The sequence below is a fragment of the Anoplophora glabripennis genome, unplaced genomic scaffold (assembly GCF_000390285.2).
Source record: "Anoplophora glabripennis isolate ALB-LARVAE unplaced genomic scaffold, Agla_2.0 scaffold183, whole genome shotgun sequence".
NCBI lineage: Eukaryota > Metazoa > Arthropoda > Insecta > Coleoptera > Cerambycidae > Anoplophora > Anoplophora glabripennis.
The window spans coordinates 438,253-455,349 of NW_019416293.1; the positions used below are offsets into that span (position 1 = coordinate 438,253).

At 32.6% G+C, this 17,097-nt stretch overlaps 1 protein-coding gene across 4 annotated transcripts; it reads left to right on the forward strand.

Moving 5' to 3' along the window:
- The first annotated feature begins 385 nt into the window (after nucleotides 1–385).
- Nucleotides 386–15,859, forward strand: LOC108912303 (monocarboxylate transporter 5). 4 transcript variants are annotated; one of them, XM_018717507.2, is made up of 8 exons: nucleotides 386–435; nucleotides 7,775–7,868; nucleotides 8,097–8,367; nucleotides 8,597–8,883; nucleotides 10,880–11,146; nucleotides 11,205–11,649; nucleotides 13,718–13,909; nucleotides 13,965–15,859. In XM_018717507.2, exons 2-8 carry the CDS (start codon nucleotides 7,788–7,790, stop codon nucleotides 14,117–14,119), a joined length of 1,698 nt encoding a protein of 565 aa, XP_018573023.1. In that variant the 5' UTR covers nucleotides 386–435; nucleotides 7,775–7,787; the 3' UTR covers nucleotides 14,120–15,859. The 4 variants fall into 4 exon arrangements, with proteins under 4 accessions (XP_018573023.1, XP_018573020.1, XP_018573022.1 ...); XM_018717504.1 differs by lacking the exon at nucleotides 386–435 and adding an exon at nucleotides 1,264–1,370; XM_018717506.1 differs by lacking the exon at nucleotides 386–435 and adding an exon at nucleotides 7,110–7,195.
- Nucleotides 15,860–17,097: the final 1,238 nt, after the last annotated feature.

Sequence of the window (17,097 nt, forward strand, 5' to 3'; positions counted from 1 at the left end):
TCAGGTAAAAAATAGCATTAGAAATTGTCATTAAGTATTTTTATTACCGTTCATTAGTCTTTTTTTAAATTTTTCCACTAGCATGTGGGGCCCCCGGAGCCTGTGGGGCCCGGGGCTACAGCCCCCGCTAGCCCCTGGTTAATCCGGCGCTGAAGTTATGGCATTCAATTATGTGTTATTACTTTTAAGTCTAACAAAAATGATAATTCTTTAATTTTACTGTAGGTACCTACGTAATGTAGATAATGTATAGACAATAATAAAATATTTCTATATTAAGTAGACATCAGTTTTTCTTGCAATATTTTCTGCCTCAAGGTTACACATTCACACATATAACCCGTGATTATCGTCTCATGATCTTTAGTCATGTGTTCCGTTACTAATAATTAATCTGACCCGTCTAGATCTCTTTCAAAATGTGACAACTGGACGGTAACTATATATTTTTTACAATTTAACAAGCGGCTTCCGCGCGCGTGATTTGACATAATGTGTATTTAATTGGGAGATACAGTATTCGATGACACAATCTTACATCATACCAATCGGTACACATACGGATAATCTAATCGATAGCCGACTTTTATTTAAATATTCTTCATTTTGTCAGCTGTTACCAAGTATCTAATACTACAGTCAGTTCCCTTTTCAAGCCTTAGTTTCTTTTAAATGATTTCTATACAATTTTCAGAGTATCTACAAAACGGATTTGTTTGGTTTTTGAAAATACAAGGGTTTCTGTTTTAGGTTTAATCGATTTCTACGGCTTTTATTAGTATTTTGCCTTTGGCGATTCACAAATCACGACTAATAACTAACTAATAACTAACTTTATCAGTTATCAGTCTTGGAAAATTTGATTTTCAAATAATTAACCACTTTTTTAACTTATGTTCCGTTTTTGTTCGTTTTATAAACATTTTAAAACATAGAACATTTAACACATTTAACATTTAGAACATTAAAACATTTAGAACATTTTTAGTTCATTCATCGTCTGGTTTCATTTTGGTCTGATCATTACAAAATATCCAATTCTATATCACTAAATTAAAGTATCTTTTCAATAATAATGTAATATAGTCACCGCTTTATTCATTTTGTAAAGGTTTCGAGGTTACATTGGTCTATTTTTTTCCTTATTTTCTATCACATATTAATTCTGTATTCTGTATTGTTTATTCTCCCCCACGCAGTTCGAAACTTGATTGAAACTGAAAATGTGCGAACTAAGTGTCATATCAGTACTGTCTGCTGTGTTGCCGTTTACGACCGGTACCACGGAGTGTTCTGGGCTAAACAATGCAGCCAGTGAAGTTGCGATTTATACTTAAAAATTATTTCTAATTCGTCAAGATTAGGAAAAAGTAAGTAAAAGCAATATATTAATTCCGAGAAATATTAATAATTGTATTATAGTGTCTGAATTCTGTAGAGCAGAGCAAATTTTAGTTAAAATTATAGAATGACCAAAACAGAAATAGTCAGAAGTGATGTTTTACAACTAATTTTATTTAATAACTGTTTATTGAAAATTAAAAATTCTTGTATAATTCATCTCTATTAAGACTGTTTAATATAAGTAGGTCATTTTCTTTTAGTTTTTTGAATAAAGTTATATCAAGTAAGAACTAAAATTATTTATAAATTAAGGTCACTTATATCCAATGTAGAATATATTGACTAATACATACAAGAAAAAATTTGTATTAAGCAACATTGCAAAAATTTCTTTCGGCATTTATTAACTAATTACCATGCAGCATGAAATTTGAATCTATTTGCAAATGTATTTACTTCGCGTTCCTGACAAAATGTTCGTAGATTTTATAGAACTTGGCAGTCATCGCTATTGATTGAGATTTAGTCCACCAACGAAAGATAAAGAGATAAAATATTTCAAAGTAATAATTTGAAGTGATTTCTTTTTAATAATAACTAAATCCTTTAATAGCACATATTTACAATTTAAAAATAATAATTACTTGATATAAATACTTTAATTTATACCCGTAATAAGTACAGGTTGTATAAATTTCAGTATGGCAAGAATTTCGTCAATTAACTTGTATTTAAAAACAATTTCTTCCTAAAGCATGAAAGTTTTCTGTTGTTATGTAAACTGTTTATAGACTTTACCAAGTTTCCGTTTTGGTTATCCATTTCATTGTTTACTAAAAACATTAATATACATAATGGAAGGTAATAACCTTTAAATTTTAATACAAAAAAAATGAAAGGACGAAAATAATTTATCAGTCTCTCTACCGGTCTATTGAAAATCTATTAGTCTTGAAAGGTTGTTCCGAATAGGGTGTGTATTTAAATTTACAAAGAGTCAGTACAAAGGGAAGTACTGTACATATATAATGAACGGACCAAGTAGGAAATGAATTTGACAAAAACCGACCGTTCTATAACTACAACAAGAATTTTATTTCATCTTATTGCATACTGTATGTTCAACAGGGACAGTTCATATCCTCAATGGCAATTTAAACTTTTAAGAAGTTGATATGAAAAGTTACGTGAATCCATAAAAAATGGCACTCGAGGTTATCATTGTCGTAGTTGTAAAAATTTTTTACTGAAATGATTATTTTTCGCAATTGTTGTTGAAAGCAGTCGTTAAATTGAAATTTTAAGTTATAAGAAACCTTGATTGAAAGACTCCGTAACAGTTTCTGTTATGAAGTAATTAATAGGTATCAATACAGCCATCGCAGAAGTGGTAGCTGTCTATGATAAGCCAAATGGAGAGTAGGTTATCTACGGCAGAGTATGTAAAGATGAATAGATATACAATCAAAACAAATACTTCTGAAGTATCGAAAATGACATTTGTAAGCAAGTATATGTTGAAAAATGCGTTATAACAATTCTCATAACGAGGCCTACAATAATTGATCTTATTTCAAAGTAGTATCTAGTAATGATTTGATTTGTATCAACCATTTGGCACTTAATATCCCTAGTATCAGTATCACATATTAATTACGTAACCTAATTTGTTCTGGTGCTAGCAGAATATGCAAAACTTTTATTTTCATATAGGCGCCTAATAAAATGCAATATTTCTACACCGACTATATTATTAATATTTTAATACATTTTATTTAAAATTAATAATTATAATGTAACACTATTAATTAATCGACGATACAATCTCTGCTTTATTGATTAATTAAACTTCGATCCTTTTATGCTATTATAAAACTTGTAGATATGTTATCTACTTATCTATAATACGTATAAAAGTAGTTCTTAAATATTTTGGAACACAAAGGACAGGACGGTAAAGGGAATCAAAGTGTTTAGTAAAATCAAGTAGCGGAAATATTTCAAAGAAAAAGGCTATGATGCTATAAGAAATTTGTATTAAAAGCAACTGAATAAAGTAATCATTTAATTTCGCACAGAAAATAAAACTCTCAATGAATCTACATTAAAATGCTATTACCGTCAATGCGAAGAATAAATTATTTCCTGGGCTAATCAATTAAGCATGTTTTACAAGTTATTTTCATTCAAAATATTCATAAGCAGCTTTCATCGTAAATAACATTAAGTTTATAAATCAACAAAAATAATAAATTGGCCCTAAGCACGGAATTATCTACTACTCGCGCTATTTTTAAGTTGATTAAGTTAATTCTATTAAGAGTTCTGGTTCCTGGTATCGATATGCCCCAATGATTTGTAATTATTCCTTTCTCAGAATGTCCAATGTGTTACGAACGTGGTAATACGACGCTACATAGGTGGTGGTGGTGAAGGAAATATTTTTCAATAATTAGTGCAACACTGTAATTTTTTTCTTGTAAAAAAAATTATTGATACTTTCTTGATATTTATCAGCAAATTCAGCTGAACTGATTGAATCACAGTCTGCGCCGTGTTCGCAGATTCCACGAAATGTGCATTTAAGCACCGAATTCACTGTATTATTGATCGATTTCAAGCTCGCAGCCTGGCCTCATCCAACAAGTTCCACCTAGTTTAATAGTAAATTCCGGAATGTTCCACGGGAAACGAGAACGAATATTATTTTTTCTGTATATGTAAATACGTAGCATTCATAAAAATACTTTTTATTAATGTGGGACCATGGCCGTAGTTCGCAAAATTATTGTTAATTTGTAAGTATATGAAAATTAACTCAACAAAATTGTCCTCACGCGTACACCGAATTAATTCTAGTCGCAAATTCTCATTAACACGTGTAGTTTATCAACATAATTCCAGACGTCGCTTCTAGGGTCTTTGAAGTAAAGGCTGAAATTTTAGCCCACTAAAAAGAACAGCATCGAATATTTCATGGATCAAAGCTATCGAAAAGAAAGGCGTAATAAAATGTTATTAAATAATTCAACCTCCCCACAAAATAGACCGATTTGGGAGCATCCATTATTCATTTCAAAAGTGCCGTCATGATAAATGGTTTCAGGCTATAGAAAAACGTTTTACTTGATTCCCTGGGTGGTTGAACTCGACAGTCTTTTTCGACGGGTTCAAACTGCAGAAAATGCACTTGGACTACCGTATGCTCTTATTACACGGTGTAAAGAATACACTAACTTGTTTAGTTAAATCTGCAAAACGCTATTAGAAAAAAAACAGCCTCCCAAGTCTATTTCCAAACATTCATTATTCATCTTCTCCGCGGTGACGGGATAGCGTTTATTTGCTATTATCGATCATTGAACTGTTAAATGTTTTTGTGAGTTCGTATCTGAAATGCAAATTTTGGCTATGTGTGCTGAATAAATTGGGATTGATGTTGGGAAGGAACAGGATTATATTTACTTTGGAGGCACGGAGAAATTTATCATCCCGAAAAAAGTCACTAGAGACTTCGATTCGATATTTTTTATTTCTATACTACTTCTTTAATGAAATACTATTGTTTTTAACGTGCTACAAATCTGATTTTATGGTATTCTCGTCAAGTTCGTCTTTGACGAAGATAAAACTCAATTTTTTGACATCTGTATTCTCGTTCTTGCTCTAAGCCTCAGTTTTCCAGGGATATTTTCCAATATTCAGTGTATCTCCTTCATCACGCGTGTGTATTTTATCTGTTTTAGCGGTACCACCGCTCGCCCTGTACCTGACTCTGAAACCCGCCTCCAATAAAAGGTACATTGTCTGCTGCAACACCGAAAGAGACAATGCACCGCAAAGGTGATCCCCTGGTTCCTTTACGGCTATTGTCGCGGCCGAAATTCCTCGATAATCAGCTGGAAGGAGCACATGGCGTGCGCGTGAACATCACGTGACCGCCTTTCGCCCGTGGGATCGATGATGGAATCTCCAGACCGGCCGCACTGAATCACATGCGTCAAGAACCGACGTTAGAGTTGTCGAAGCGACGGTCAGTGCTACACGTGAAATGTGTACGTATCATGTACCTTTATTTTAAAAGATTTTTGTTCTTTTGACCAGCCATGTACTATGCTTGCTCTTCCGGCAAAGCGTAGTGTTGCGTAGCGGTCCGTCGTCGGCCACGGCTCTCGCTATGGCCTGACCTGGTTTCAGGCAGATCCTCCATTTGGGGTTAGTGATGGGGGACGGCACTGATCGCGAATTTGACCTTTGTTGGGAAAATTCCCGTAGAAATTGCGGTTCTTATCCCAATCGTCTCGGTTTTCTTTTGGAATTTTACGTAAATTCAATGTAAAGTAGCTACAAAAGGCCCAGGAATGGGTTTTAATATGCCATTTTGTGCCTGACCTAGAATTGATTAGTTTTCTTGGAAATTTTTGACATTTTCCTGCTAATTATGAAGGACAGGTAACAACAGAAACTGTAAAACGTAATGCTATTATTAATTTTTATTTGGAACAATTATCTCGTAAAATTAATCAGTGCAATTCACATGATAAAGTATTATAAAATAAATTTCTTTTTCTGTTTTTCTCCTTCAGCTTAAGTTGAAATTGGTAAGTATGCTTCTGTAGAATCTTAGCTTTTTAGGTCTACGAACTTTTTATAGTAGCTAACTAGTTACCAATATAATTTTCAATAATTTCATCGAGATTCTGTTTAACAAGCAGAACTGATCCAATGAATCTATTTCGGTAATAAGCTTAAAGAAAAAAAAATGGTTAATTTATTATAAATTGTAAACTTCCATAGTCCAGCTGACCTCAAAGTGTTATAAACATTGTAAATCAATGACAAATTTTCCTTTATAGATGCAGATCGACATTTCGCGCTTTAAAGTTAATCAAGGTAAAGTATTGTTATTTTCACGCTTTATTCAGTTTGGAATCAATATAAAATTGTGGGAAAAAAACCTTGTTGCACCATTCTTTTTTCTTTGCATAACATCATCACACAGAAAGACGCTAATTTTGGAAACTGTTAGGCATTTTATTTAAAAAAGTTGTGTATGATTGCGCTGTGATGAATCTAAAGTACAGAAATTGGTACGTTTGTTTTTTTCCGACTCCGACTCTTAATTGTTGGTGAAAGCTATTTACATTTTTTGTCATTTTATATGACGCATCGTTTTATTAAATGCTAATACAAAATTCTCGGTACGACAAATAACTCCAGGTGTCAAGGTTTTTCAAGTTCGCCTCGTGTAATAATCAAAATTAATAAATACGATAAAATTATTTTTAGATTATCTATTTATCAAGTCAGGGACGGGATATATGAATTTTTCTTTTTGTTTAGGTACTAAATAGCGAGCGAGAAGGTAATTTATTTGGTCATTATTGTCTATGAACAATATTTGTATGGACATAGTAGAAAAAAAAATATATTAAATGTTTATGAAATCAGAAAGCATGACAAAAGAGTTGGTCTCAATTAAATTACAGGAATAACGTACATACTAAATTTAGAAACAATTTTAGGTATGATAGCAGTTTCTCGATAAAATGAACTTTTCTTTTCGAAGCCTGAATCCTTTAAAGTAAAGAATCTTGTTATCCACGTTGGTTCTTGTAATTTTTAAAATTACGCCCCTGTAACTATTGTTTCCTTGATATCTACCAATGGTGTTATTTTTTATTATTGTTGCAAAATGTAGACAACCACACATGTATCATTTATCCAAGCGGTGTAGTAAACATATCATAATTCATGTTATCGCCTATCTTTTTGTGTCAGTCTGCTTACTGCATATTATAAGTCGGCATTTACTGATCATGACTGATATGTCGTGAAAAATTCATTCACTGTAAGTGTGTACAAAGATTCGATTACTATTTTTAGGAAAAAAACTCGTGTAACAAAAGTTGTGAATTTTTTTTTGGTTATTTTATGCTCTTCTCTGTGAAATTAATAGATATGTTCGCAGAATGAGTAGAAGAATATTTACAAGTGATACAAAGTAATAAACCTCACATTAGTCACTCTTAGCGCTTGTCCGTTGTGTATTAGAATTATTTAAAAAAATCCGTCTCAAAATTAAGCAAAAGAGGGAACACACCAAATGCATAACTTGGTTTTTGATTTCAAAGTGCAAGAAAAATGTGGTAGGTATTTGCTTTGCTAAGATGGAATGTTCGTTTGAACTAAAGGCAACTTTATAAAAAGTTTAATTAAAAGATCAGAAACGAGAGTGGAAAAATTAAAACAGTAAAACATTATAAATTCTACATAGTTCTACAGATTGTTCTCCTGAATACTTTAGTCGTCGCTTTCCTAAAGAATTTCGCATACTGTTGATGAAAACGTTTTGTGTACCTGTTACTTCCTGTTTTACTAATTAACCAGTTGTTGGGCTTAAGAATTATGGGGAATTATGTTGTTGCAGGTAGACCGGTAACATGTTTATCGAACAAAAGAAATTGGTACCACCAGATGGCGGATGGGGGTGGATTGTCGTCATCGGCGTCAGCCTTGTCAATGTAAGTATTTGAAAGCGGTTGACAAACATAATTATGGGAAAACCTCTGTACATACATAAAACACATAAACTAATATATTACACATTACTATTTTGGGATGATTGTTTTTATTGATTATTAACAGAGTACGTAAAATTTTTATAGCTTCTTCTGGCAATGTACACCCAATGTAGCTTAGAATAATTTACTAACATTTATAACATTGTGTTTTTGATTGTGCCGTTTTAGTTATGCACCAGGTCGATCGAACCATCGTTCGGCCTGCTCTTCGGCGACCTGCTGAAGGAGATGGGCATCGAGACGACAGGCGCGGCCATCATCATGAGTACCCTGGACGCTCTGATCAACTTCTCAGGACTATTCGTCGGACCGCTCATCCGTGCCTTCTCTTATCGCAAAGTATCTCTAATTGGATCAGCTCTGTGCGGTCTTGGACTGATTCTCACCTATCCTGCCAGCACTATGGCGCACTTACTTTGTACTTACAGTATTATTAATGGTAAGTAAAGTGGCAACACGCCAAGAAAAATCTGCATTTTAAGACAAGAATCGAATAGAACTGTGCAAAATTAACCTGAAACCAACCAAGGGGCCTTCCATCTGGGGCAAATTTAAAGAAATTACTTACTAAATCAATTTTGCACATCTGTTTTCACCTTTTAAAATTTCTTCTGGAAATGTTTCTGTCAACATTGCGGTGCCTGCAATCGATCTACCTTCTTTTGCAGGTTTAGGAGTTGGTCTGACGGCTTCGTCGACCTTTGTAGCTTTAAATAACTACTTTGTGAAACGTCGCGGACAAGCCGTAGGGTTTTCTCTGGCCGGCACCGCTTTCGGTATGATGCTGATGCCTCAAGCGGTGAAGTTCCTCTTGGACAGCTACAATTTTCGCGGTGCCATACTTATCCTGGGGGCTTTCGCCTTGAATGGAATAGTGGGGTCGACTTTATTGCAACCCGCCAAGTGGCATTTCGTCCCAGAAGCTAAAGATGAAGAAGAAGGGGGATACCATCAGGTAAGTTGGTATCGTATGGTCATATGGCTTTTACTACTATTACAGGTGTAAAAGCACAATGATTATCTATATGTAAAAATAAAGATCATATACTCTTATCATGATATCTTAATAATTTGGTTCTGTACAGATTTTATATTAAATGTGGAAATGAAGATGGAAAACAGTTCTAGATAAAAAGTTCATGCACCTTTTGTTACTGTATTTGATTTCATAGGTTAAATTGCTGTATATTTTTTAAATTACTTATACGATTTATTAGAATCGGCCTCAACAAAGAAGAATTAGTAGCATAAGTGCCTATAACTTTTCTGTTTAGAAAATAATATTTACATGGTGTCTTTGAACTACGGGTACATTTTCCATTCAATTTAAAAGCAATTATATCTAACGATCATTTTTTATAAAATCAAACACCATGTAGGTTGAGGTATTCAGACAAAGTACGCTTAAATGTTAATAAAATTTGTTGTCAGTGTCCTATTTTGGTCTTCGTTGTGTGTTGTAGGTATGTTTATCTAGTAATGCACTTGCTATAATTGCATTTTGGATATGTAGGCACCTGCCATATCCACTATTTCCTTGCAATTTTTTTTATGTAAATGTAGTTTTGTGTTGAATATACAAGGCGTCACGAATTGTACACTCCCAACTTTTCCTGATGGTAGAACACCTAGATTTTTAGATACAGACTGTTGAAATTTAGAAAATATTTAAGTATCTCTTAAAAGTTTAATTGAAATTTATGAAACTTGGACATTTTAAGACATATGTATTTAAATAAATGTGATTTTTTCTACGACCTATGTTTATATGAACTTTTTTTTTCTTTGAGATGTTCTATAGCTACGTAAAGCTTGGCTAGAAACTTCCGGACGCCCTGTTATAAACACCTTGCAAATCAAATGAGTTTAAAATAAATACCTACATGGTTAAAAAATCATTAAAAACACATTTCCATGACACTCATCATCAGTCATGTTTACTAATTTAGGATACAATAATATTATAATATTACACTTCCATTATCATTAATTGAATTTAAAATTCGATTTATTGATACAGTAACCGATGCATTCGTTAATTTCTTTTCTAATTATTTATTGCCGCAGGGAATACACTTCTTCTTTGCTTCAAGCGAGGTAAATCTTTTAGAATTAGGCGAACGACGTTTTTTGCATGTTTTAAATTAGCCTGTTTAGTTTTATTCACGTTCTAAGTCACTTAGACTTAGGATTTGATGAAGTGCATGGTCAATTCAATTTACAAAAAATAGCTGCTATCGAACGTTTGTTAGAAATGAAATTTGATTTTTTAAACATTTTAAATGTATTCAACTTATATTGAATTTTTCTCGCAATGTTACATATAGGGTTCATTTGTAGAAAATACTTAAAATTACTGATTATACGCGTAAGAGTAATTCGAGAATTTAATACAATCGCAAGCATCCATTCACCAAATACGTTTTACGTCATTCAACAATTACTATCATAATAAAAAACGCATATTGGCATGAATACACCAATTGACAGAATATCTAACAAAACCCAAACAAACGCTGTAATGTTAAGATTAGGTAAAATTTTAGACAAAATGGACTGGATGAACAAAAATATATCACATACATTGTACATTTCGATTAATATAATACGATAAAACCGATATGATTACTATTTTAAATATTCCTACTGAGATAAAGTAATCTTATTTTTGTAACTACATTGATGATGACAAAAAAACTAATAAATTATTTTACATTATCAGATTTTTTGGATTTAGTTATTTGTTACTATTTAATCTAAACTTAAATAATAATAAAAAGTCCTAACAATGTACGAGTATAGCACGAAAAACAAGACTGATTCCGTTAATGCAGTGCTTTATTACCTGGCTTACAGTTGATAATAATAAGTATCTGTCTAGCTTCATATTGCACATTTTTCCATGTCAACACAATTCATATTACAATAAATTTAAACGTTTTTCTATTAAGGAAATGGAAACTATCAAAGAAACCGAAGACGAAGATGCCGAATTGGCCGAAGGGCAAACGTTAATCAACAATAAAATCATTTCCGAACTTGGAATCAAAACTTTGGAGGAACTCACCAAACCTGGTCTGACCAGGAAGTCGACATTCCCGAGAAACTTTTCCACGATGAGTTTTACCGGTAACCGGAAGAGGAAGACTTCTATTGACTCCATATCTAACATATCCAGGCTTGATTTCACCGGGTCCAGCATTCAGCTGCAGTTCGACGTAAGCAGTTAGATAAAGAAAGTATCTTATTTATTTTTATTTATTTTTTTGCGATTAGGGCACACAGTCCGAGGAAACTACCACGTACGGATCTTGTCGGCAACTAAGGAGGAACATGAGTTATCCAGGTGTCCAGATATCTCCCCAACACAAATTTTTACAACAGACGCACACGACGCCGGTCAAACAGACGCCGAAGAAGAGTACGTGGCAGAAAATCGTCGTCTTCATGGACTTTGACCTCCTCAAAGACCCGATATACCTCAACCTGGTGTTCGGACTGTCCATATTCTACGTGGCGGAGCAGAACTTTAAGATGGTCACCCCGTTCTTCTTCCAGGATATCGGTTACGACAAGAGCGACGTTGCTCTGTTCTTATCCGTCCAAGCCCTTACCGATATATTGGCCAGGTTGATCCTGCCGCCCATTTGCGACCGACTCACGATCTCCAAGAGGACACTGTTCATGACAGGAATTTTTGTTTTGGGTATTTGTCGATCAGGTAACTATCTTTTTATATTTCGCTACGACATGGAGGAATGGGATAATTCGTCGGGCAAAATTTGCAAAATCCTCGAGTCGTTTCTTATTTTGGAGCTTTGTACTCACATATTTTTAAAATGTAAGATTTACTACCTGTTCTTGTATTGTTAACCGTAATGGATCGATAATTTCAAAAATTTTGAACTTACTTAGTTTGTACTTATATTGGCATGCAAAATCTAGTTATTAAACTAAAACTCTTATGTGAATAAAGATCGTACTTAAAACAAATCTTGATACTGCCTTTATATGAATTTTTACAAAAAAGTCATTAATGCTCCCTTATCCGTGATAGTTGTAAAGGAAGACATTCATTTCTTTCTTCTAAAGAAATATTGGTAAAATTTCTAAGGGCAGAATGTTAATTCAATAAAATCCCCTCTCTTCATCTATTTTAGTAATCATTTATTTAGGAATTTTAGGAAGCAGTCAGCGATTTCTTATTTTTAATTTCCCTGTTTTTCATATCATTTGGAAACTTTATTTTTCTGTGGTGTACATTAAGTATGTAATGCTGTAATGAATTTTTAACGTTCTAAAATAAGTTTCTCTTGCATTAAAGCATGCCACTGACTAATATAAACCTTTATAATTCGTTTATCTACCGCAGCGGTCATAACGAGAAAGTCTATAAAAAGGAATTTGTCACTTTATTGTTATTTTTTCACTTTAATCAACTTATGAATTAATTACATGCTTAATATACAAGTTTTTTTTTTTAAATATACATACCCAGTCCGATATTTATCACCGACTTTGATTTACTTATACTTTTTTATTCTAATGCATGCAGTCTATTTCCCCCCACAACGCGCATCAAAATTCTTCTCGGCTCCTGTTGGTCGTAGGACATTTATTTTTAAATTCATGAAAAAATATCAGCTATCAAATGGCAATAATGCCAATCCGATTAATTTCAACGATAAAAAAAATCTACATTTTTCGACCCAAAAAAAGAAGTCAAAGTTTCGGTAGATTTTTCGCATGTTTCCAATTATTTTGCAATAGGTGCACAATTTCAACAGGAAAGTACAACTTTTAGAAAAATTTTAAGCCCAAGAAGGGTCACGTAAGTGCATTACTGTATGATCTATTGAAGCTTGAAAAAATTGTCTTTTCGAAAAACTCAATTTTTGCAAAAACTGTCAAATATTTAGCAATTTTACAAAAATGCTCTTATTCTACTTGCCAAGAACTACATATTCTGAAAATTTCGTGAAAAAATCTTTTTTCGTTTTAAAGATATAAAAGTTTTTAAAAAATGCGATGTTTAGCCGTTTTTTTGCAATAACTAATACATTTTATCAATTGATATCGGGCTGGGCTCAAAATTTTTATTATAAATAATTCTGCAACTTTTGTCTAAAACATTTTTTTCTAAAATGTTTTTTGTGAACTTTGGACGCAATTTTGAAAATGAACACGACCTGGGGTAAAGTAGGTAGTTTATTAAATTCTAGGGATTTTTCTTAATTTTTACATGTCTTTGTTTAGTGAACTAAATTTTGGCAAAAAAACAAGGTATTTTCGACAATTTGACTGGTATATTTCATACTTTAGATCGAGTATCCGCTCACTATTCAGTTCTTTCCATATCATTGCTTTTTTATTATTTTTATTTGAACAAACACTAATACACGTACATTATTCCTAAGACAGTCCACTGGTAACCTCAAAATTGGTGGTGAATATCGGCCTTATTATTTATTTTAATTTCAGTTTTATCAATTTATTATACATTTTGCTTTACCATGAACTGATATATTCTAATGTTTTTATGACTTTTTGTTGGCAGCCGAAGGAGCCATTGAATAGGTAACCACAAAAACATAGAAAAGTAAGCTTTAAAAATAAATTTGAAGCATAATTATTTATTTCTTTTTATACCTTTTCATTTGAGAATTGCAGGAGTTCTATATATGATTTTTTGCTTTTGGACCAAATTTTATGTTTTCCTTTTTTGATTTTCGCACAGAGTCACCTTCAGCTACTCTTCCCGGACTTATTTATATCTCTATTTCTTCCAGTATTGGCAGAACAGACAGAATGGACCATGATAATGGTTTGGTTGTTTATTTGCGGGTTCTTCAGAGGCGCAGCCCTCATCAATTTTACAATTACTATTTCCGAATATTCCTCTTTGGAAAAACTGCCCGCCGCTTTCGGACTGCACATGGTAGGCAAAGGGCTGTTCGTTGTGATCTTCGGCCCGATATTGGGTAAGTACCACGAAGTATCTTAAGAGAAAGACGCTAGTAACTCTTTTTTTTTTAGGGCAAATCCGTGATTCAACCAAAAGTTTCCCGATCTGCCTCCACTCCCAGACTTTCTTTATAATGCTGTGCTGTCTTGCCTGGACCATAGAGTACCTGATCAAATACTTCCGCACACGAAGTGCAGAGTCCGACACAGACACGACAACCACATGACAAACGGATGTCGACTAATTCTGATTAGTCGAAGAGATCAAAGTATTAGTTATCGTAGTTTTTGTTGTTTTAGATTTCATCTTAATCTATTTTGTGCATGTCCAGTCAATTTTTTTAATGTGTTTCCACGTCTCTTCCATATATGTTCTAAGAAAAGTGTATTCGGGGCTATTACCTACGCAGATGCAGATGTTTTTGAACGGACCGTATTGCTGTTAAGTACTTTTAAACGCATTGTTATTGATAACAATTTTAAAATCGTACCTTTGCATGATGCTTTAAACATATTCTACTGGGTGCAAATTCAATATGGAGCCGTTATCAAAAACTTCTGGCGCGGCATATTCCACAACTCCCGTGTTACTTCTTTTAAAAATGCAATCAAACTTGAAACAATCCAATTTCTGTATAAAAGGAGTTATGGAATACTACGTAAATACACTATTTTTCACTGTATTATTTTGTTTTGTTTATGTGAACAAAAATTTGTAGCACATTTTATAAATTCCGGTAGTATTTGTCGTGTTAGTTTCAAAGAGTACATAGTGGATTGAGAAATGGAAAGGGAAATTCGCATTGCACTAAGTACTTACTATTTGTCTTTTGTCCCCATTAATCCAAGAAAGAACGACACTAAAGGAAAGGTAAAAAGTATCAAAAACAGTGCATCAAGTTCTGTTTCACGGAAAATCATGCGAAATGCTCATACCCAACATCAATTGAACGATCTCAACTTGTGATTTAGCAGTTAACGTGTTTATATAAGTATCTGTTACATTTTCATGATGTGAAAGTATTATATCTTCCAATACTTTTCCATTTCCATTGCAAAATCTGCCTCTTAAAAGTATATTTTTATATAGATTCGTACGAAATTAAATCTTGTGATTATTATTACTTTGTTGTACAGTTAATCGCTGCTTAATATGTGACATCATTTTTTATTGACGTAACGTTGTGTTTATTGGACTTTGTATTCATATTAAAACACGTCCAAACATCAAAACTGTTTAGACAAAGCAGCAATTATTTTTAATCGTCGAAGATTTTGTAAAGATCGTTGAATTTGAATAAGGGAACAAGCGAATGTAAATTGTTAAGCGGCCGACGTGGCCAAAAGTTCTGTGTGATATGATTAGTTTTAATAAGACTGAATCTGTGAGTAATAGTGTTCCAAAAATTATGAATAATTCCTCAGCATCGTGTACCTTAAAGCAAACTTGTAGGGATAAAACCAAAGATTAAATATTTGCATTGATAATAATTATTACCGTTTCGTTTATTTTTTCCAGTTGTACCTATATTATTACTGTATTAAATACATGCAAGTATTTCTTCTTTCGAATGACTCGCTACTGCCTGTATTTTTAAGTGAGAATATGTTTAAGTAAGAGGCAACATAAAAACATTTATATTCAAGATATCACTTGTAACATAACCGTATTTACTCACAATTTTTGCATGGCCAGTATATGTTATTAAGAATAATTTAATGTAAATGTTTACGATGTTCGCCTAACTACCATGCTTGATTGTTGATATTTATAAAATTATTTTTGTAAATATAGTAATATTTTTGCAATAAACGACGAAAAAAATAAACGTAATGCAAAATTATATTTTCGTTGTAATACTGTTTTGCCTTAAGGTACATCTAATAACTCTTAATGATCAATGTATATAAATATTTAGTAAAATTATTCAAAATGTATGACTTATAATAAATGGTTTTATACAACACTGACTCTTTTTTGTCATTTTAGTAAAGCGACGATCTTAAATGAAACATAATATCTTGACAATTAGTACCAGTGACAGAAGGTCAGCCGTATCTTTTGCTAAAAGCACCGCTATACGTAAAATGTTATCGATTATGACTACATAACATAATTACTTACCATTTGTGCACTGATACGGTTATGATTTCTTAGGAAAATTGAGCCAGATGTTCATATCTATGTGCTCTGAATCATTGTAATACTCTTTCACGTGATCGTTACAAAAGTGTCATAAATATGCAGTTATTTTTGTATCTAAAACGCGAAATGGTACTTCTGCGTTCAAGAAGGGAATTTAATTTGTATTTGAAATGGTTTGAATCAAGACAGTGGGTAACCATAGTGCTGGCAACCTAATAAACAATAAAAATTATTTGTTTGAAAAAGGGGTATCGGAACTATATACTGTAATTCATATTCTAAGAGGGTTTAATTCGAAATGAGCTCGGAAAGTATAAATGAGCATTTGCCAGGTGAAGTATTGGAAGCGGCACAAAGTGCTGTTTCATAATTAATTCCCAAAAAATCGGCAAGACAGTACGAGATTGCCTACAACGAATTTAAAGGGTAGTTCGAAGAAAATTCAAAATGTCCGAATCGGTATTATTGTCATTTTTCGAACATAAAATAGATAAAATTAAACCTTCGACGTTATGGTCAGTATATTCCATGTTTAAAAATACAGTAAATGCCAAAAAAATGTAAATATCAGAAAATTTCCAAAAACTAATTGGATATCGTCCCAAAAAGTACAGAATTCTAAGGAAAGAGGAAATTGAGAGATTTTTACAAGAATAAAAATAAATCGATCAAATTAACTGATTTTAGACAATTTTTCAGGTCGTTTTAATAATTGGTGTTTGTGGAGCTTTGAGAAGAGATGAGCTACTAAAGATAACGATCGATGATGTAGAAGACGAAGATGCAATAATTATTATTATAAGAATTCGCAATTCCAAAACTCATACTCCGAAATGTTTTGTGATTTCAAGTCCAGACCAAATGAAGATATACCGATTAATTAAACAAAAATTATTTTTAAAAGCATAAATATTATTTACAGACATATTGTTATTAGTATTAGATACTGTAAATATAAAAAACTTCTTTCTATACCTTTGAAAAATTAGATGAAAATTTCATCCACTGCAACCAAAAAATTAATTATGTATGATCGGATCTGAGATTTAAAACTGTCTT

Bases quoted from the DNA above. Each gene is read 5' to 3' on its own strand.
- LOC108912303 (XM_018717507.2), top strand. From the start codon at position 7,788: ATGTTTATCGAACAAAAGAAATTGGTACCACCAGATGGCGGATGGGGG. The intron at 7,869-8,096 runs GTAAGTATTTGA...GTGCCGTTTTAG, and splicing joins TCGGCGTCAGCCTTGTCAAT to TTATGCACCAGGTCGATCGA. The intron at 8,368-8,596 runs GTAAGTAAAGTG...CTTCTTTTGCAG, and splicing joins TACTTACAGTATTATTAATG to GTTTAGGAGTTGGTCTGACG.